The following is a 21817-nucleotide window of genomic DNA, read 5'->3' as shown; positions in this document are numbered from 1 at the left end:
CCCTTTTTCTAGGCTGGGGTTAAGTGACTTGCCCAGGGTCACACAGCTAGGAAGTGTTAAGTGTCTGAGACCAGATTTGAACTCGGGTCCTCCTGAATTCAAGGCTGGTGCTCTATCCACTGTGCCACCTAGCTGCCCCTAAGGTTGTCTTTCTATGTTGGATACTGAGAACCACTTTGGTACTAAGTTCCAGAGAAGTTATAGAACTGTCGCTTTCCCAGGGTTATGTAGCTAAGTAGTGAAGATATTGTCCTTTAAATTTCTCCCGATTCATATTTTTGCATTCTTCCCACTACACCCCATTCCACTATGATATGAGGCTGGCTTCCACTTCCAAATGTCATTCAGTCACTAAGCATTTTTTCTGTTGTTGTTCAGCCTTTTGTCCCTGACTCTTTGTGACTTCATTTCCTAAACTGGAGTGGCTGGCCATTTCCTTCTCCAGCTCATTTTACAGATGAGGAAACTGAGGCAGAGTTAAGTGACCTGCCCAGGGTCACACAGCTAGGAAGTGACTGAAGACAGATTTTAATTCAGGAAGACGAGTCTAGCCTGACTCTAGGCCCCCTGGCTTTATCCACTTCACCACCTAGCTGTTTTAAGCGTTTATTCACCATACTAAGTGTTGGGGATACAAATGCAAGACAATCCCTATCCTCAAGAACTTCCCAGTCTAATAGAAAAAGAGATCTCTGTAAATTGGGTGTAAAATGAACTGCAGAAAGAAATGGAAACCATTCCGATATCTTTGTAGAGGAAGCCTCCAATAGGGAGGAGTGGGACACACTGAGTAACAGTAACAAAAATGAATGAAGGGTCATCACTATGCCTGATGCTAATTCCCCATCCTCTGAGTTGTAGATCCCAGAGCATCGCCCCATTGCGTGAAGGAGAGAGAGGGCAGGAGCTCCGAGTAGTCCTCCCCGGACGCCAGAGCTAGGCCTCGAGGGCCGCAGCTTTTCCTTCCCGCAGCCATCTCCCCCTGCCGCCAGGGATTGCCCTCCGGGAAGAGCGTACCCCGGGAGACCCGGGAGAAGGGAGGGCGTCTGCACCGGGAGCATACCGGGGCTTCCCGGCCCCTCCTCTCCTGCAGCGGGGTCTGCGGCTCGAGCGCGTTCCACTCCGCAGTGGTGGGGGACTGTCCCGCAGAAGCCAGCCGGGCCTGAGGGGCGCACGCCAAAGCCCGGGGACCGAGATGGGGCCCGCTGGCTCCGCCCCCACCCCAAGGGGCGGGGCATCACCTGCGGGCGGACCGGCTCCAGGTAACCTAGGCTCAGCCTATTACAGTCTCCTGGGCGCGCGCGCCCTGCCCCCTGCACACCAGAGAGGCTATTCCTGCCGCAGCCTAGCCGGGCCCGAGCGAGTCAGGGAGCCGGCGGGGCCGCCGCGCTCTGTCCCCAGCAGCCGAGGAGGGAGCCGGCGCGAGCCGCGGCGCCCGCCCCCCGGGGTCGAGATGGTGGAGAGACGCTTCTCCAAACTCGTGCAGAAACTTTCCCTGCTCAGCTTGACGCGCCAGTACGAGCCAGTGGAGGATTCGGAGCTGGAAGGACTGGTGGTGAGTGGAGGACTCCCGGCGGGCGGGGAGAGGGGATGGAGCCCCCGGGGACGCGCGGAGAGGCTGCGGGCCCCTGCGCTCCCCGCTGCGGCGCGGCTCAGCTCCAGCCTCCAGGGACCGCGCCGGTGCCTTCCTCCGTGTCTCCTAGAGGGGGACCCCAGCGGGAAAGGAGGCTGCGAGCCGCAGTGTACGGGCGCCAGCGGAGGTCTGAGGGGCTGGGCGGCCGCGGCTGTCTGACTTGCTGGGGTAGGCTAGGCGGCTCCTCTGCAGGTGAGCGAACCTGAGCAGCGGCGCTGATCCGGGATGGGGCAGGGCAGGGGATCGCGCGCGTTCCCGGGCACGGGCGCGGGCACCGGCACCCCGGGAGCCGCCTGCTGGACCCCCTCAAGGCCCGGGACCCGGGAACCCCAAACCACACAGGCTGTGAGGCTGCTCGCCAACCGCGCAGGATTTCCCCGGCTGTCCCGCCGCTCTCCCTGGGGATTCTGAAATAAACAAATCAGGTTTCAAAATAAAATAGGTCGTGGAGACTTTAAAGTAAACATTTATTAATAAAAACTCCAAAACCTCATCTCTGGGTGACTCCCTCCCTCCACCTGTTCAGATTGTAACCCAACGCAAGGCTTCCTCGGGGTGGTTCTTTGTCCATGTCTTCCTGAGGCTGGTGAATCACAAGGAATCCCTTTTCTGATCCCACTTTCAGTTTAAATACTGTCTGCCCAGCAGCCTAAGAAGTGATTGAATCCCTGTTATTTTTAAAGCTTATATTAACCATTTTCTTGCACCAAGCACTGGGCTAAGGCAAGAAAGATAAAAACCATACCAGCCCTTAGAAAGCTTAGAGACTTCCGATCGACACAAGACAACTGCAGGAAAACTGTAATATCTGTAATGCAACAAGAAATGTTACTCACTTCGGTGAATCAACACGTACTCGCTCCCTTCTGGGTGTTAAGCAACTAAGCAGACACTGAGCGGAAGCAGAGGAAAAGAAAACTTTCCCTCATTGACTCCTCAGTCCAGTAGATGAAAGAAGCCTGAGAGAAACAATTGCTTGATTTAAATGAACTCTGTCTACTTTGAGAAATATCATTTTAGACACATATTAACAAAAAAATAATGCATGAGTTCTGATTGTTAATGCTATGATTACACAAAAGTAACCACAGCCAAAATCAGTAAGAGGGGTTTACTCTAGATCTCTGACTAAAATCTGACCTGCAGAAGGCAGTAGCTGATTCTTTCCCTCCCTCTGCTGATTATCTCCAATTTATCTTATTTATACGTTGTTGTTTGCGTGTTATCTCCCCCCCCCATTAGATTGTGAGCTCTTTGAGATTGGGATTATTATTATTTTTCTTTGTGTTCCCAGGGTTTTTTTTTTTTTTAATTGTTCCCCAAAAGTTAATGTGATCTTTATTTCTTTTTTTTATTAATTTTATAATTATAACTTTTTTTTATTTTATATATATATATTTTATAATATTATCCCTTGTATTCATTTTTCCAAATTACCCCCCCTCCCTCTATTCCCTCCCCCCGACGACAGGCAATACCATACATTTTACATGTGTTACAATATAGTCTAAGTACAATACATGTGTGTGAATATCATTTTCTTGTTGCACAATAAACATTAGAATCCGAAGGTACATGCAACCTGGGCAGACAGATATTAGTGCTAACAATTTACATTCCCCTCCCAGTGTTTCTTCTCTGGGTGCAGCTACCTCTGTCCATCATTGATCAACTGGAAGTGAGTTGGATCTTCTTTATGTTGAAGATTTCCACTTCCATCAGAATACATCCTCATACAGTATTGTTGTTGAAGTGTACAGTGATCTTCTGGTTCTGCTCATTTCACTCAGCATCAGTTGATTTAAGTCTCTCCAACCCTCTCTGTATTCCTCCTGCTGGTCATTTCTTACCGAGCAATAATATTCCATAACTTTCATATACCACGATTTACCCAACCATTCTCCAACTGATGGACATCCATTCATCTTCCAGTTTCTAGCTACAACAAAAAGAGCTGCCACAAACATTTTGGCACATATATGTCTCTTTCCGCTCTTTAGTATTTCTTTGGGATATAATCCCAGTAGTAGCGCTGCTGGGTCAAAGGGTATGCACAGTTTGATAACTTTTTGGGCATAATTCCAGATTGCTCTCCAGAATGGCTGGATTCTTTCACAACTCCACCAGCAATGTATTAGTGTCCCAATTTCCCCACATCCCCTCCAACATTTGTCATTATTTGTTCCTGTCATCTTAGCCAATCTGACAGGTGTGTAGTGGTATCTCAGAGTGGTCTTAATTTGCATTTCTCTGATCAGTAGTGATTTGGAGTGTTCCCAGGGTTTAATACGGTGCCTGGTACTTAGTGTTTAAAAAATAATAATAATACTTGATTTAACCTTGATCTCCTGCAAGGGAGCTTAGTTCTAAGTTTTTACAAACTACTGTCAGGAATACTATAGAAGAGACTATAGAAGAAGGTGGAAGCTTTCAGGAAGGCAATAAGCCTTTATTAAATGCCCATTTATTGTTATTGTTCTTGTCCTTGAGTCATTTTCAGTTATCTCCTACTGCCCACAGTCCCATGTGAGGTTTTCTTCACAAAGATACTGGAATGGTTTTCCATTTCCTTCTCCATCTACTTTTACAGAGTAAAACTGAGGCAAAGAGAGCTAAGTGATTTGCCCAGAGTTAAAAAGCTATTCAGTATCTGAGGTTAAATTTGAAATGTGCTAAATAATTCACAAATATTCTCACTTGATAATGAATCCCTTCCACTTCTAAGATTATTTGTGATGGGGAAAGAAATGCAACTTGACAATTATATTTTCCCTGAAAAACCAAGTTAAGGGTTTCTTATTTGAAAGAGAAAGAGAATCTGAAAAAAGTGTAGTATTTAATACTTTATGTAATGTTTAATTTATATAATTTATAATGTTTCATATATTTAATGTAACCTTCCCCATAGATTGTTCAGAATGTTTTTTTTTTTTTTTTTTTTTTTTTACTTTTTTTTAGATAATTGCTTAACATTTTAACATATCTCAAATGGGTAGTAATCAACAAGCACTCATCTGTCAACAAGATTTATTAAATCCTATGTGCTGACCACTGATCTGAGGTGCTGAGGACATATGCACAAAAGTAAGACTGTTTTGGCTTTCAAAGAGTCTACATTTCATTGAGTAATAAAGATTATATTCTGAGTATGGACATGGACCTCAGTGTGAAGACATGCTCTTTTAGTTTATCCTGTATTTTATAAAATGAATTATGCAAAGAAAGACTGTTTCTGACTTATTTTGGTAAAGTATCATATAATGAAATTCATAAAATCACAGACTAGCTGAAAGGAATGTGAGAGATCATCTTGTCCTTAGTTAACAGATGAGTGAGACCCAGAGGTCACCTATCCAGTTAGTGGCAGAATGAAGATTAGGACCCAGTTGTCCTGATTTTTGATGGACAGAATGGAATGATGGGATTTGTATTCTGGACTTTGTAAACTTGTGCAAATCATTTATTTAGATTTCTGTTTTCTTATTAATGAAAAGGAGATATCAATCCTTGCCTTGCTTCCCTCATTTTCTGAAGATCAAAGGAACTTGTGTATGTGAAACTCTTTGAAAATAGTTATTTTGATTGCCCAAAGATGCATTTTTTAATTTATGGAAGAAAGATAGAGACCAATCAATGGTAAAACCTCAGGCTCAAAGCATTCTACTTCCAACTTCCTTGCTTAATAATGAGATAAGCACAAAGAATGAATACAACATAGCCTTTGGATGTATGCAAAAAAAGCACATTAAAAATTGTTTTCTCTCAAAAGTTAATTGGAAGGGAAGAAAAATGGGACAAATAGGATCCCACTAGTCATTGGAAAAACTTAAAAAGCTGCAAAAATTTGTCTTTTTAGGCTACTGTAGTATAGCAGGAGGAGGCACAGTGGATAGAGCACCAGGCCTAGAGTCAAGAAGACCAGAATCAAATCTAGCTTCAGATTAACTAGCTGTATGACTCTGGCCAAGTCACTTAACTCTGTTTGCCTCAGTTTCCTCATTTGTAAAATGAGCTGGAGAAGGAAATGACCAATCACTCCATTATGTTTGCTAAGAAAATCCCAAATGGGCTCATGAAGATTTGGACTGCAACAAAAGTATAGTGGGAAAAGTTTTGACCTATGAGTCAATAGACTTGTGTTCTAACCCTGACTTTGTGATGTGACCTGGGGCAAGTAACTTCATCCCTCTGAGCCCTGATCCCTAAAATGAGGATCTTCTATGATCCTTCCCATGACAATATTCTATGTCTCCTTTAGGAGAGCTAATTTTTGTTTGTTTGTTTTGGAATCCCCAGTGTTCAGAATAACACATTTATTGAATTTCCATTGTGACATTGGAATACTGATAGTCAGTATTCCTGATACTTAGGACTTTTCAGCTCCTGATCTGCTAGTTTTGGAGAAGGATTGGAGTAGAGGCAGTTACATAATAGTTAACTACAAGACAAGAAGGAGACTTCTTTTTGGAGACAGTTATCATGATGAGAGGATGAAGTACCCCATTCCTTGTTTCTAATTAGCCCATGTAAGCCTTTTAGAAAAACCCACTCTTTTTTTCCTCCTAAGGTTGCATATTTTGCTTTTATTTTATTTAAATTTTTTTCAATATATTTTGTTTTTCCAAATACATGTAAAGACAGTTTCAACATTCATTTTTGTAAGACTTGTGTTCCAAATTTTTCTCCCTTCTTCCTTTACTCCTTCCTTCTCAAGACCGCAAGTAATCTGATATAAGTTAAATATGTGCAATTCTTTTAAACATATTTCCATATTTGTCATTTTTGTGTGAGAAAAATCAGATCCAAAGGGGAAAAAAAAAAAACACAAAGAAACAAAAAGGTGAAAATACTATGCTTTGTTCCACATCCCATGTCTATCGGGATTGCCTTGAATCACTGCATTGTTGGGAAGAGCCAAGTCCATCACAGTTGATCATCACATAATCTTGTTACTGTGTACAATGATCCTTTGGTTCTACTGCTTCACTCAGGATCAATTCAATTCAGTCAAGAAACCTATTCTCGACACTTAATAGAAGAAAAGGATCAAATATGGGAGAGAAAAGTTCCAAAAATTGGACCAACCAACAGTAGTACCCTGACAACCACTTGTGACTAAAATAATGAGCTGGGAATTCCACCTTCTCTGATTATTCAGGGTGTGCCCTGAGAAAGTTACTTAGGCTTTCTCCCAGTACCTCAGCTTTCCCTTCTGCAAAATGAACCTAAGAGCTACCACACCTGTTTGTCTCCCAAGAGATCATATTGCTGGATGAGACCTGAGAGGCCATTGAGTCCAACTTTTTCATTTTAAATGAGGATGAGGAAACTAAGGTATTTACCTAAAGGCACATGGCTAATGAGTCACAGAGAAAGGATTTGAATTCTGATTCAATGACTCCAATGGCTACATACCTGGCATGTAGACTATATTGCTTTGTACATAGTGGGGTATAGTGATATTATGAATCAGATTATGAACTGAGAACTCCATGGAAAAAAGTGCTCTCAGGCAGTTCCCAGATTATGAAAAAGTTGTGTTCCAAAGGGTCAGTGGTAAGGTCATCCATTGTTTGGAATTTGGAAATCATTTGCCATCGAAACAATATTGTACAGGATAATTAGCTTCCTGAACCAGACAACAAAGACCTAATTTAATAGTAGTAATATCTTATGTTTGCTAAGTGCTTTAAGCTTTATAATACATTTTTTCCCCCAACACATCTTTGTGGTAGAATGTGTAGGTATTAGCCCCCGTTTTATAGAGAAGGAAATTGACCCAGAGAAGTAAAACCAACTTGGGTCATAGAATTTAGAGTTGGCAAAGACTTTAGAGATTATCAAAGTCAAATCTTTTATGTAAATATGAAGAAAGAGAATCACAGGAGTTAGAACTATAAAGGATTTAAAAGATCATTGAGTATAAACCTTTCATTTTACAGATGAAAAAACTGAGATTTGGAGAAATTAATTAGCTTGCCCAGAACAGATTATAAATAGCAAAGCCAGGATTTGGACATAGATCCTCTTATAACAAAGGCCAGGAGCTCTTTCCATTCCACCAAACTAGATGTCTGAGTCTTCAAAAACTAGAGAAGTGGGTCATTCTTAGCCAAAAAAGATCAATAAAATGGTAATGGTAGGTCAAAGAAAGGGGTTAGGACAGCTTGTGTGCCTCAATGTGAACAGCTACTCTTCTGCCATAGTAAGTCTCCACATTATATAACTTTAAAGCAGAAAAAAGGAAAAACTGAAAAAGAGAGGGGGAGATGACCTACTGAAATTACAGCTAGGGAATAATAGAACCAAGTTGCAAAATTTCCATTACTGCTTTCTAGTGTCTCTTAAAGCTAGACTGAAATTCCAAATAAAAGCATTTCTTTTATTTCTTGGTAATAATTATTTCCCCCCTGACCCTTCCATACTTTTTAACTGTCTTCTACCTTAATATCTTGCAGTTATTTGAAGATACTTACTAGCTCTGTATGACCCTAGGTAAATCACTTAATCCTGTTTGCCTCAGTTTCCTCATCTGTAAAAATGAGTTAAAGAAGAAAATGGCTCCCTAAGACACCAAGTCCATTCTCCACCTAGACTAGCTCAACTAAACTGAAGTTTGAGGCTCTTTGGGCCTGGTCTGTTGCAGTTATGAAGGCTCCTACTGGATTAGCTGCTCTGTTTCAAGACACCAAGGCTGGAGTGGAGGTGGGGTGGAGAAAAGAGAAATCTTCCTCTATACCTACTTCACTCTACAAGAGTCCTGGGGGAAAATGTACAGAGTATCCTCAAAAATACAATCTGCTGACTTCTTTTTTTGATCAACTCTTAAACTAATAAGCCATACCAGGGTTTGACTAGTTTTGATGTTTCCATTTAACAAATGATTATCATTATAAATATCAGGCCAGTGCCTATCATACAGTGAGTGTTTGAGTGTTTAATAAATGCATGTTGCAGCAATAACAAGATTAAACGATGATCAATTCTGATGGATGTGGCTCTTTTCAACAGTGAAATGGTCTTGTGATGGAGTGAGCCATCTACATCCAGAGTGAGGACTGTGGAGACTGAGTATGGATCATAACATAGTATTTTCACTTTTTTTGTTGTTGTTTGCTTGCATTAGTTTTCTTATTTTTTCCTGATTTTTGATAATGATCTGTTTTGATCTGATTTTTCTTGTGCAGCATGATAATTGTGGAAATATGTACAGAAAAATTGCACATTTTTAACATATATTGGATTACTTGTCATCTATGGGAGGGACTGGGGGGGAAGGGAGGGAGAAAAAAATTGGAACCCAGAGTTTTTCAAGGGTGAATGTTGAAAATTATTTATGCATATGTTTTGAAAATAAAAAGCTTTAGAATAAAAAATACATATTTTGATTTGTAAAAGGAAATTTAATCTAATGAATTGGTGACTTCTTGATTACCTGTAATTTTGGAAAATAATTTGAAGTCTTCCCTAATTCTGAATAATCACTGAATGACTATAACGAATTGTAATGCCTTCCCCTTAGGAACTAAAACTGGTTTTCAGTCTTAAATCAGTGTCCAATAATTGATCATCTGCGTCTGTGTTGTAGGAGGCACTACAATGGATACATGGGATACATAAATTTGTTATTTATGATCCTTTCCTTCCAGTAACTTATTATGCATTTGGGGAGACAAGATGTGAATGTATACGTGAAATTATTATGTCCAGATGGCCCCAAAGATGAAATATAAGTCATTATTTTCTTTTTTCTGTGTAGAGTTAGGGGATTCTAGACATGGAAAATTGCATATAATGTTAGATTTGGTTAATGGATTGGCTAGTTTCACTGAAAAGGTTTTTTCTCTTTTATTTTGAAAGGGATGGTTCCCTGGGGGAAGAAGGAGCAGAAAGTGTATTAGGTAGTAGATAATATAAAAACCCCATTTTATAAATGTTTTAAGAAACATTTAAGAAACAAGTTTGAGAAAAAGATGTTCGGAAAACATGAAGAGAGGCCATTTTTAGCTGGGGCAGGATAGTTGGCAGAAGGTGGTAAGGAAGACTTCACAAAAAAGATGAGACTTTAGCTTTGAAAGAAACTGAAAATTCAGAAAAGCGGAGATGAGGAGGGTATGCAGTCCAGATTTGGGGGCAGGTTGTGAGAATGCATGATGGCAGGATAGGGATTCTGAAATCTGGAAAATAACTTAATATCCCAGTCTTTTTGGAAGGTAGAATTTGTGATGAGGAATGTGAATTGAGAATAGTAAAGTAGGTTGAGAGCCGGTAGGTGGCACACTGGTTAGGGTGCTGTTCCTGGAGTTTCTGAGTTTAAATTTGGCTTCAGACACAAGTTGTGTGACCCTGTTTGCCTCAGTTTCCTCACCTGTAGAATGAGCTGGAGAAAGAAATGGAAACCATTCCTGTATCTTTGCCAAGAAAAATACCAAAAAGGATCTTGAAGAATGGAAAGGAAACAAATAAACAAACAACTAGAACAAAAGTAGGTTGATATCTGAGGGTGAGGAGTTTGCATTTTATCCCAGAGGCATTTGATCAGGTGAATTTGAATCTTTGTGTCCAAATCATTTCAAGATGATTTTGGCAACTGGGTGGAGGCAGGATTGAAGAGAAGATCTTAGAAGCAGAGAAACCAAAGGTCCCAGGATTGTGCCGGGAGAGAAAGGCGTGGATGCAAGAGTTATTGTGGAGGAAGAATGGACCGGATTTAACAAATGATTAGTTGTGATAAAGAGTCAAAGGTGATAGAAAGATTTTGAGCCTTGATAATTGGGAAGGTGGTGGTCTCCATGGAAATAGGAAAGTTGGTTAGAAGGATAGGGAAAGGAGTAAAGGTAGTGATTTACTTCAGAAATAAAAGAGTTGTCACAAAATAATATATTATTCCATTATCAAATCAGTTGTATAAGTGGGCATTGCTTTATGAGTTCAAAGAAGGGAAAAATTACTGTGACCCATAGAAGGCTTTGGAGAGGAGAGTCACCTTGAGCTTCCTTGAAGAATGGGGACAGACACATGGTGTTGAAGAAGGGAGGGGAAGTTAAGGACAGAAAGGGAGAATAAAATAAGTTTAATGATTACACTACCCCTGTTATATAGGTAGCAGATGAGTAGTCTCATCCTTCCTTTAAAAGCCAGCTCCAAAGTGACATAGTAGGACCAGGTGTATAGTCAGTCAACCATTCATTGAGCAATTATTAAGCATCTACTATGTACCAGGCACTGGGGATACAAAGAAAGGCAATCAACAGTTCCTTTAAGGAGCTTACAGCCTAATGGGAGAGACTACAAGCAAGCAGCTATGTACAAACAGGATATTGGAAATAATCCGAGGAGGGAAGGAACTCCTAGCATTTGAGGCAATCAAGAAATAAATGCTTCTTGTAGTAGAGATTTTAGTTGGGTCTTTAAGAATGGCTGGTGGTAGAAAAGAAAACAGATAGGATTGCAAGCATGGCAGACAGCCAGTGAAAATGATTAGAGCAGAAAGATGGAATATCTTCTTCAAGGAACAGTAAGACCCGTGTCCCTGGATCACAGAGTACATGTGTAAAAAAACAACAAATTAGGAAGAGCTTTGAATACCAACCAAAGGATTTTTCTATTGATCCTAGAGGGATAGGAAGCCATTGGAGGGGTTAAATGGTCAGACCTGTGCTTTAGGAAGATTATTTTAACAGCTGAGTGGAGAACAGACTAAAATGAAAAAAATTGAGGCCAGAGGACAAAATAGAAGGTTATTGAAATAGTTCAGGTATGAGGTAAGACAGGCTCCCTTCCACCCCTCTACCTCCCCACCATGAAGTTTTTCTTGGTCCTTCCTGAGTTCTCTAAATCTCCCTTTCACCTGAACTCCTTTAGCACTCAATCTTTATGACAAATTAAGCCCTACTTATAATCATTCTTTCTTTCTTTCATTGGCAACAGTTGAATATGAAGGGGCCCTTAGATACTGCATTCCTTACTTAGAATAACACCTGGATTGGGATCCTTCATGACTGGGGGATGGTAGGACCTTCCACATTAATGGAGAAGTTCAGAAAGGGGAAGAGTGCAAGTAAAGATAATGAGTTCAGTTTTAGATATTTTGAACTTAAGATATCTAAAAGGCATTTGGAGATTCGAGTCTGGATGTGTGGAGAGAGATTAGGTCTGGATACATAGATCTGATAATCGTCAGCATAGAGATAATCACTGGAATCATGAGAGCAAATAGGTACAGAGAGAGAAGGGAAGAGAACCCAAGACAAAGCCTTACTAGAGTCAAAGGTTTGGGGGTATGATTTGGATGAAAACCAAAAAAGGGTCAGGCTGGAGAAAGATCAGGCAAGGAAGAGTCAGAAAATAAAGAGAAGAAAATATCAGGGAGAATTGTCTGATAGTATCAAATTCTATAGAAAGGTCAAGAAGGATAAATGTCATTAGATTTGGCAAATAAATCATTGGTAACTTTGAAGAGAACAGTTTCAGCTAAATGATGATATTGAAAGGGAATAAAAGAACATAGAAGATCATAAATAGTCTTCTCTAGGAGTTTCACCACAGAAGGGAAACACAGAATGATAGCTAGTAGGAGGAATGAGTCAAGTGAAAGGTCTTTGTGTAAGAAGAAGACACTGACTTATTTGTAGATAAATAGCAGCCAATAGACAACAAGAAACTGAAGATGAGAGAGCAGGGTGGTAGAAAGAACAACCTACTGGAAAAGATGTGTAGAATGGAATCACTTGAGCACATAGAGAAGTTTGCCTTGGCAAGAAGAAAGGCCATCTTGTTATGTGAGACTAGGGTGAAGGAGGAGATAGTAGAGAAGGAATCTTGATGGTGTAGGATGGGAAGAAGGGGAGAAGGGGGAGCTTTCAGCAAAAGACTTCAATTTTTTCAGTAAAATATGAGATAAGGTTCTCTATCTGTTGATTCCGTTTCACATGTAGCATTAAGAGATATGATCTGAGATCCAGTTGCCCTCTGAAGAATAGTAGTGTCAAGGATAATATTTGTAGTGTTGTTAGCCTGAAAAAGAAGAGGGAAAATAATCCCTAGGAGGGCAACCAAGGCTGGATTTGCTTCCAGTGAGAAAAGGGGATAGTATTACCCTTCTCCAATATTGGTAGTCTAAGAATAATAAATTCAGAACTCAATCCCTTCCCTGATCACTCTTACAGAGGAGGTAATTCTTAAGTTTATTTTGACCAGTTTAGCGGCTTCCCAAAAAAACTATATAAAAATCATCACAAAAGGCCCAATAGTGACTACACCCACTTATCCAAGCAAAACAGTAAATAGAAGTCAGAGAAGTTATACAGATTAAAATGGGTAAAATACACAAAAGTAAAGCAGCTTTTCATTTGAGAACAAGATAAGATCTCAGCTCAACCAAAGAGAGAGGGCTGGATCTCACTCAAGGGGAAGTTCTTTCTCTGAAGACTCTAGGAAAACAAACTGGAAAGTGGGAACACATAGAGGAGCCAGTTTCCCCTATGTGTCTGTGGGACCTCTCTCCGTATGTCTTCCTAGAAAATCTCTGGAACCAGCTCAGTAATAGCCTTCTGCAGATCCAAAACACTGTATTCAGGTCTTTGACAATTAGGAGTCTGGTTTACCTAGCATGAAAAAAATCTCCAAGCTCAGATAGAAGCTGGTTACACATTATACTATGTACTGTACTGTACTATGTTATATATTCATACATATGTACTACATAAAGTATGCATGTATATATGTAAAATAGCTTCCTCTGTGATATGTGTGTGTATATGCATGTATATATGTATGTATATATAATGTGGTCATATAGTTTCATTTATAATATATCTCAAATAGATATTAATATAATTAAATAATATATATTTTATCACAAATATGTATGTGAAATTATACATATATCTATATCATCTATTTGTCTACTATCATTTATAAAACAAAAATCAGGGAGGAAACTTTCCATTCATCACCTCTTCCTTTCTTCTTTCCCCTTCATCTTTCCAAATCCTACCTATCCTTCAAAGTTTAGCTGAAATTCTTTCCCTCTCCTCCATAAAACCATTCTTGGTCTTCTGGATTTCACTAATTTCTCTTTCTTTTTAATTTCCTCCTATAGGACTCTGCCACAAATTCACACTTAATTATGCTCATTCATTATTCTTTCATTCAACATCAATTTCATTGACTATATCTGTAAGTACTTTTCATTCCTAGGGCAAGCCTTCATTATTCCCTTCTTACACAAACAATGACTAACAAGTCATCTGTTCTCTTCTTCCTCCAATTAATTCAGTTCTTTCCTCAGAACCTTTCATTGGACCCTACTATGTTCAAAGCTGTTTGCCTGGTATTCAAGAATCTCCCCAGTCTGACACTATGGTTTCCTCCCAGTCTTATCTCACATATGACTATCTCTCTACACTCTATGATCAATCCCTTGTATTCTTTCTGCTTAAAAAAGAATTTTTTTAACCTCTCTGCTTTTGCTCACACTGTTCTTTATACCTCCCCATTCCCACAGAAATTGACTGAAAGTTTTCTCTTGTAATCTTTAAAAAACCCAAACAAAACAATATGCATATTGTTCAGTTGTTTTTCAGTCATGTCTGACTCATTGTAACCCCATTTGTTGTTTTCTTGCAGAGACAATGGGGTGGTTTGCCATTTTCTTCCCTGACCCATTTTATGGATGAGGAACTTAGGTAAACAGGGTTAAGTGACTCCCCCAGGGTCACATAGTTACTAAGTGTCTGAGGTCAGATTTGAACTCAGGAAGATGAATCTTACTGATTCTAGGCCTGGCACTTTACATAATTTATTCAACAAGGAATTTAAAAATAGACACCTCCCACTCCCACCCCACCCCTTGTCCTGGCTATTTTCTACCAATTAAAGATCATAGAAGAAATGGAAAGAGAGTAGGAAAAGAAAGCCAGGAAGACAGAATTAAAATGTTGTTAAATTCCTGACAAACTTGCAAAATGCCACCTCTTTCAGGAATTCTTCCTTGGTTTGTCCCAGTAATTTTGCTTCAATTGTCTAATACACTATATTTGTGTGTATATTTATATTGTTTTTTGTCTGTATATCTTATTATTATTCCCCTGCCTCCAACTAGGCCAGGAGCTCCATAAAAAAAGGGACTATGTTGTAACTAAAATTTCTAGCTTTCCTACCTTCCTCTATGGGGAAAATTATGGAAATAAGTTCTTTGATCCATATGTGCACACATATAACCATTTTGATTTTTAGTTTTTCCTCACCCCAAAAATATATGCAAGGAAATTTACATAAGAGGCAACTAGGTGGTGAAAAAAATAAAGTGCTGGGCTTGGAGTGAGGAAAACCTGCATCCAAAAGTAACTTTAAATCCTTATAGATTTTGTGTCCCTGAATTTCCTCAGCTGTAAAATGGGGATCACAATAACACCTATCTCCCAGAGTTGTTGTAGGGATCAAATGAGAGAATATTTGTAAAGCACTTAGAGCAAAGTGTGTGACATATAGTAGGCATTTAATAAATACTTGTTCTTTTCCTTTTCCCCTTGTCCATTTTTGTTCTAGGTAAAAAGTATTCCTAGTTATGGCTCTGATAAGAATTCAACAAGTATTTATCAAGCACTTTCTATGTTCATGGCAGTGCTTAAGGGATTGAGGATGTAAAATTGAAATCTATTAATCAAAAATAATGTGAAGAAAAGCTTAAGGTAATAAAAGGTAATTTAATCTAGGGCAATGATACTTTCTCCCTGGAGCTTTCACCAGACAAATTATGTTCAAAAGATTATCTACCCTTTGGGAGGTAATTGTTGGGGGAACAATATTTAGAAGAGTCTCTTTTGAAATTTAATAAAATGATATGAGCCTGTGCTAATATGATAATGGTTAATTTAATCAAGACAAGATAGAACAATACCAGACATTAGCAGTGTCAAAGATATTTCTGTGCTTTGTAGGATTGTTTTTAATTTCATTTCATTTTTCAAATATAATTTCAGATTTCCTTTGAGAAATTTGAGTCCTTTTAGTTATCTTAAACTTCTCCCTGAAACAAAAGGCCTTTTTTAAATACCATTTTTCTACTATTGAAATCATAGGAGTACAAACTCTAAAATACTATCTTGTTTTTAAATTCCATATTATTGAAAATCAGTACCGTCAGAGGGCAGTGGAAATGCACATGGATGGGTTTGAACAGGCTGCAACAAAGAACAAATTGAGCCCTACAAAGAAGAGTAAAAGTAAAGGACAATATCAAAGAACTACATGATTGAAAAGGAAGGTAGATTGATCACATAGTATACAAGAAGGAGAAGTGATACACAGTCCATGTGTTCCATTGGTAATTCTTCAGGGTCAGAAGAAATGGAGAAAGTTCCCCAGCATGTTGGATAGACTTCCTTTGACAAACTTGTGATAAGACATGAGCAACAGTAGCACAGAATGAGCAGCTCTTTGTGTTACCATAAAGAACATTCATTCATATAGAGGAGATTGCAGATCTATTTGAATATTTTTGAATATGGCAAAGGCTTGGACTTCTATTCATGTCTGCTACAGAGATGTTGTAAGTGGAGGAAAATGCTATTGCTCAAGCTACGATTGTTTCCTAGCTCCCTTCTGAAATTGTCCAACTCCTTCAGAGCCCAGCTTGTTTAAGAATAAGAGCAGGTGCCAAACTGTTAACATTGAGTAATCAGATTCCACCACCCATTAAACGGTAAGGTGTGAGTACAGCATCTTACCTCCATTTAGCTTATCTCCAAGACTACAGGACCTTTACTTTTTCTTCTTTTTATCCTTCTCCTGTTGTCTTCCATGTGTGTCTTTTTCTTTTCCCTCTTTGTCTCATTAGATTTTTTTTCTAACTTTCTTTTTATTTCCTTTTATCCCCCTTTATCTTTTCTTTCTCTTTATTAACTTTATTTGTTTTATCTTTGAATTGAATATATATGTATATATAATAAAGTAAATTTTAAAGTGTTGCAATACTGTTGTAAATATTGAATAAAATGTTCTGTTTCCTGTTGGATGAACAATCCATTGGATTAATCTATGAGCACATGTGTTTTAGCCACTATAGATTGACTGTTCAACAGGAAAGTCCACAAGTGAATATGAGGAAGAGATTAGGCAGAACTACACATCTTCAGCATAGTCAGTGATCCCAAGTTGCTAGGAACAAAATCTCATTTTTTAGCAACAATATTCTTCTTTTGATACAATATGACTGCAATTCATAGAATGCCACATTTTTCAAAGAAGCAAACTCGTGAGTAATCCAAAAAGCAAAGGCGAGATAAATGTTGGGTTTAAATAGACTGGAAGCTTGTCTAAAACATACCCAGAAAATAAACAATAAGAAAAGAAAGTGGAGGGAGCATGTAGAAAGCAAAGAATGAGAAATATATACCCTAATGTATATATATATTATGTAGGTTTTTAAGGTATTGAGGGTATATAGATATATATATATATCTATATACCCTCAATACCTTAAAAACCTACATAATTTTAAAAATCTAGAAGAAGAGTTCCAGAACACTGGATGGACCCTCACAGAAGACTTACATCAGGATGAGTACATGGCTTTTACAGATAAGTTGTGGGCAAATTGTAGTCTTTGCCATTGGGAATAACCATATTGATTTGAGGACCCATTGAGGTCTGAGGCTTCCTTTTGTCAATTAAAGAAATAAATTGGGGGTAGCTAGATGGTGCAGTAGGTAGAGTACTGATCTGGAAGGAAGGAAGGAAGGAAAGAAGAAAGAAAGAAAGAAAGAAAGAAAGAAAGAAAGAAAGAAAGAAAGAAAGAAAGAAAGAAAGAAAGAAAGAAAGAAAGAAAGAAAGAAAGAAAGAAAGAAAGAAAGAAAGAAAGAAAGGAAGGAAGGAAGGAAGGAAGGAAGGAAGAGAAATGGCCTATTTTATTCTGAGAAAGGAAAATGTTTTTTTTATTTGTGTATATCCTCTAAATTAGAGTCACTAACTCTCAGGGCAAAAATAGATCCTTCCCCATATTCTCTCTTTGTTTGCAACAAAGAGAAGAGACATAGAGATTGGTGTATGATTTTATTGATATAGGAAACTCTCAGATAAGGAAACTCTCCACCAGTCCAAGTTAATGTCTGTCAGTTTGTTTGTTTTTTGCTGAGGCAACTGGGGTTAAGTGACCAGGGTCACACAGCTAGGAAGTATTAAGTGTATGAGACCAGATTTGAACTTGGGTCCTCCTGACTTCAGGGCTGGTGCTCTATTTATTGCACCACCTAACTGCCCCTGATCTCTGTTTTAAAAGGCATAATCTTAAAAAATTGTCTGGAACACTTAGAAATTATGTGACTTGACCAGGTTCTCACAACTAATATGAGCCAGGGGTCTTCCTGGCCTTTACCCACTGTGCCATGTTAAGGATAATATTGCATTGCTCACAGAGCTGGAAAAGCTATTAAAAAATTTCTCTTTAAACTGTATATACTGAAAGTATAAAAAATTATTTCAAGTTTAACAAATCTTTTCCAAATTAATAATTGAGAGATTAATGGTTAGTATGAAGGCTTGAATAAAAATTTGGACTTAGTAGATCATCTAGTCCACCTCCTTCATTTTGCAGATAGAGAAACTGAGGCTAGGAGAAATTAAATTACTTCCCCAAGGTCATGCAGGAAGCAAGAGACAAAGCTGGTATTTAAATCCAAGACCTCTGACTTGAAATCCCATTTTTCTACAATTCAATTGTAGTACATGGAGGAAAAAGTCTATTTCTACTCAAGAGCATTTTGTGTATAACAGCATGAATTGCTGTTACATACAGTGCATGGGCAAGTCAACAGTATTATCTCGTTAAGGATTTATGATCTATCCTGCTTTCCCTTCATCCTTTATTGGGCCATATTCTTTGGGAAGCAGAGGAAAGAAACACATTAAATTCTGTTTGTTTTCACTCCGAAAAGGGAATTGTTCCTGTTGCTGACTGTAGCCCCATTCTCCCAGTCTGACAGGATACCTCAAAGGTGATTCATTCTTTAATGCCTTTTGTCATTCAGTCGATCTGTCATTAAGCTTTGTTAATACTTTCAAAATGTCTTTCAGGCTGTATTGCCCCATCAGGCCTATTAGTACCACCCTGATGTAGGTTCTTATGGTCTGGATTCCTGGCAGACTTGCTTCTTCACTGGACTGACCAGCTATTTTCCCCTCCTGCTGCACATGCACAGATAATGCAAATTGTTCTGCTGAAAATGTTATATTTGATATGATGTTCTTTTGTTGGGAACCCTCCCACAGGCCAACCATTTACTGTTAGCAGCTCAGATTTTTAATAACAAATCCATAAGGTAGGTCACAAGAGAATTATTGTCCCAATTTTCCAAATAAACAAATGAAATTCACGGAAATGAAATTACCATATAGGTTAAGTATAGTAACAACGTCAGGATATGAATTCAAGGCCCTGAGATTATCCTGAAATAACAAAACTGTAACATAAATAACATTTTTATATAGCTGGGGTGTGTGTGTGTGTGTGTGTGTGTGTGTGTGTGTGTGTGTGTGTGTGTGTCTTCCCAGAGCTACCACAGTAGGTAGCACACAGGTCCTGAAGTTAAGATCTAAGTTCAAATTCTGCTTAGACCTTTGATCGCTGCCTCAGTTTCCTTATCTGCATCCTTCATCAAATGAAGATTATAATAAAACCTGATTCCAAGGTTGTTGTAAGGATCAAATGAGAGAGTGTTTATAAAGTCTTTTGTAAACTTTAAAGCCTTACATAAAGGTTAGCTATCATTATCATCATCATCATAATTATTATATTATTGAAGGAATTTAATGTTATGTCTTTTTGTTAGTTATGGACAAAATGTTTACATATATAGATAGTTAAGAATTTGATCAATTTTATAGATTAAAAACAGTGTAACTCTTTGCACACTCTATCCCCTTTTGTCACTATAGAAGCAGGATGAGGATATAGCACTGAGTAATTTTTTATTTGTCTTTTTCCCCTGGGTTATCATAGCCAAGTATTTTGTCACCAAATGGCCAGCTTATTAGTGATGACCTCCTTCATGCTGACCTTGGCTGCTTCTTGAGAAACAGAACTAGGCTATTTCAGGCACTTTTCTCAAAGTCTGAGACTATAGCCAGGTAGAAACTCCCAGGCTTGCATTCCTCTGGCAGAGCTTTCCAGAGCCTCTGGCAACCTCCGGTAACCACAATGAGAGATCAGAGGAATTCTTTGTGGAATGGTGTCAAATCTGCTTCCTTGCTTGAGAGACTCTAGTTCACCTTGTCTGTTAACCATATTTTGTGCATTTGTGTCTAGGCATCTCAAATTGTGAGTCTCATTGCTGGCTCCCTTTCTTGTATTTTGTCTCTAATGGACTTCTGTGTCTCTCTTGTTATTCTTGCTATGTTGTAGCTATTCATTAGGGGACCTCACTTTGTGTATAAACCTTGGTGGTTTTCCCCTTCCCTCTTCCTTTTCTGGCAAAAGCCCTTTTAGTAAACTTTTTTTTTTTTTTTTTTTTTTTTTTTTGGCTGAGGAAATTGGGATTAAGTGACTTGCCCAGGGTCACACAGCTAGGAAGTGTTAAGTATCTGAGGTCACATTTGAACTCAGGTCCTCCTGACTTCAGGGCTGGTACTCTCCACTGCACAAATTGCTGCCTCCTTGGTAAACTTTTAAGATAAAAAGCAATACACTTTTCCTATCTTTGATTAAGTATGCTCCATTTCTAAACAGGAACCCATCATCCCTGTGTTTTTTTTTTTTAAATAATAGATTTTAATTGTCAAAATATATGCAAAGATAGTTTTCAACATTCACCCTTGCAAAACCTTGTGTTCTAGATTTTTCAACTTGCCTTTCCCCCAAGATAACAAGTAATCCAATATATGTTAAATATGTGCAATTCTTCTAGGCATATTTCTAGATTTATAATGCTTGTTACACAGGAGAAATCAGATCAAAAAGAAAAAAATGAAAAAGAAAACAAAAATCAAGCAAACAACAAAAAAAGATGAAAATACTATGTTGTGATCCACATGCGTCCTCTCTCTGGATGCAGATGGCTCTCTCCATGAAAAGTCTATTGAAACTGGCCTGAATCACTTCATGTGTGGTCCAGAAATTTAAATCTTAGGTAATGCAGTGAATAGAGTGCCTGGAGTCAAGAAGACGCATATTCCTGAATTCAAATTAGACCCAAATACTTACTAGCTGTATTACTGTGGACCAATCACTTCACCCCGTATGCCTCAGTTTCCTCATCTGTAAAATGAGCCGGAGAAGGAAATAGCAACCCACTCCAGCATCTCTGCCAAGAAAACAGCAAATGGGGTCTGGAAGAGTTGGAAATGACTAAAAATATCAACATCACCTTTTCTGTATTCATCGAAGTAGATGTTTCCCTTGCTCCTGGAAGTTCACTTTTTTTTACCCTAAGTAAACAGTTGTGCTTGCCTCCCCCTTTAAGTGACTTGTCTTCATCATTTGAAATAAATGTACCCTTCCCGGGTGCAAAGGTTATATAGCTTTTTGAGACAAGGCATGGCTATCTATTGCATGCACACCCCAAACACAGTTCAGATTATTTCCTGGATACACCCTGCATTCAGGTGTTTTCTTGAGCCACACATCTGGTGACTATCCCAGCAAACAACTTTCTTTATCCCTCCTTGAAAAATATCTTGCAGATAGTTAACTCCATTCTTTCCTTCCTACATTTCTCTTTTCTAATTAAAGACAAGTGTGTTAATTCTTAATCTAAATCTCCAATCCATTTGCTTCTTTTTATAAGAAGGGCTGATACTTTCCAGCATTGTTTTAGCCAAATCCCAGTGTCTTCTATATCCACTGTGTTATTCCTGAACAGAATGAACCATCTGTAATTTTGGCCTGAGCAGTAGAGTCACCATAAGGTTCTCTAGCCTTCCTGCTTCTTTTTCTGTTGATACATTTTCTAAAATAAGCTGACTATCAGGGCAGCTATGTGGTGCAATGGATAGAGCCCTGAAGTCAGGAGGACCTAAGTTCAAATCTGGCCTCGGACATTTAACACTTCCTAGCTCCATGACCCTGGGTAAGTCACTTTAGCCCAAATTCCTCAGCAGCAGCAGCAGCAGCAGCAGCAGCAGCAGCAGCAGCAGCAGCAGCAGCAGAAGAAGAAGAAGAAGAAGAAGAAGAAGAAGAAGAAGCTG

At 38.9% G+C, this 21817-nt stretch overlaps 1 protein-coding gene across 2 annotated transcripts in view; it reads left to right on the top strand.

Moving 5' to 3' along the window:
• The first annotated feature begins 1180 nt into the window (after positions 1-1180).
• Positions 1181-21817, top strand: part of ATP2C2 (ATPase secretory pathway Ca2+ transporting 2) — a 105635-nt gene continuing 84998 nt past the window's right edge. Inside the window, exons 1-2 of one of the 2 annotated variants that reach the window (XM_074286337.1) lie at positions 1352-1559; positions 20161-20291. Coding sequence is in view for 1 of the 2 variants with exons in the window: in XM_074286336.1 (XP_074142437.1) it covers positions 1196-1555 (360 nt within the window). In the remaining variant the exon portion in view is untranslated. Of the gene's footprint in view, positions 1560-20160; positions 20292-21817 lie in introns of both variants that reach the window. The other variant, XM_074286336.1, reaches the window with a different exon arrangement.

This window comes from Sminthopsis crassicaudata, chromosome 2, assembly GCF_048593235.1.
Source record: "Sminthopsis crassicaudata isolate SCR6 chromosome 2, ASM4859323v1, whole genome shotgun sequence".
NCBI lineage: Eukaryota > Metazoa > Chordata > Mammalia > Dasyuromorphia > Dasyuridae > Sminthopsis > Sminthopsis crassicaudata.
The sequence above is the reverse complement of the archived record's forward strand: the minus strand, read 5'-3'. Positions and strand labels throughout refer to the sequence as shown.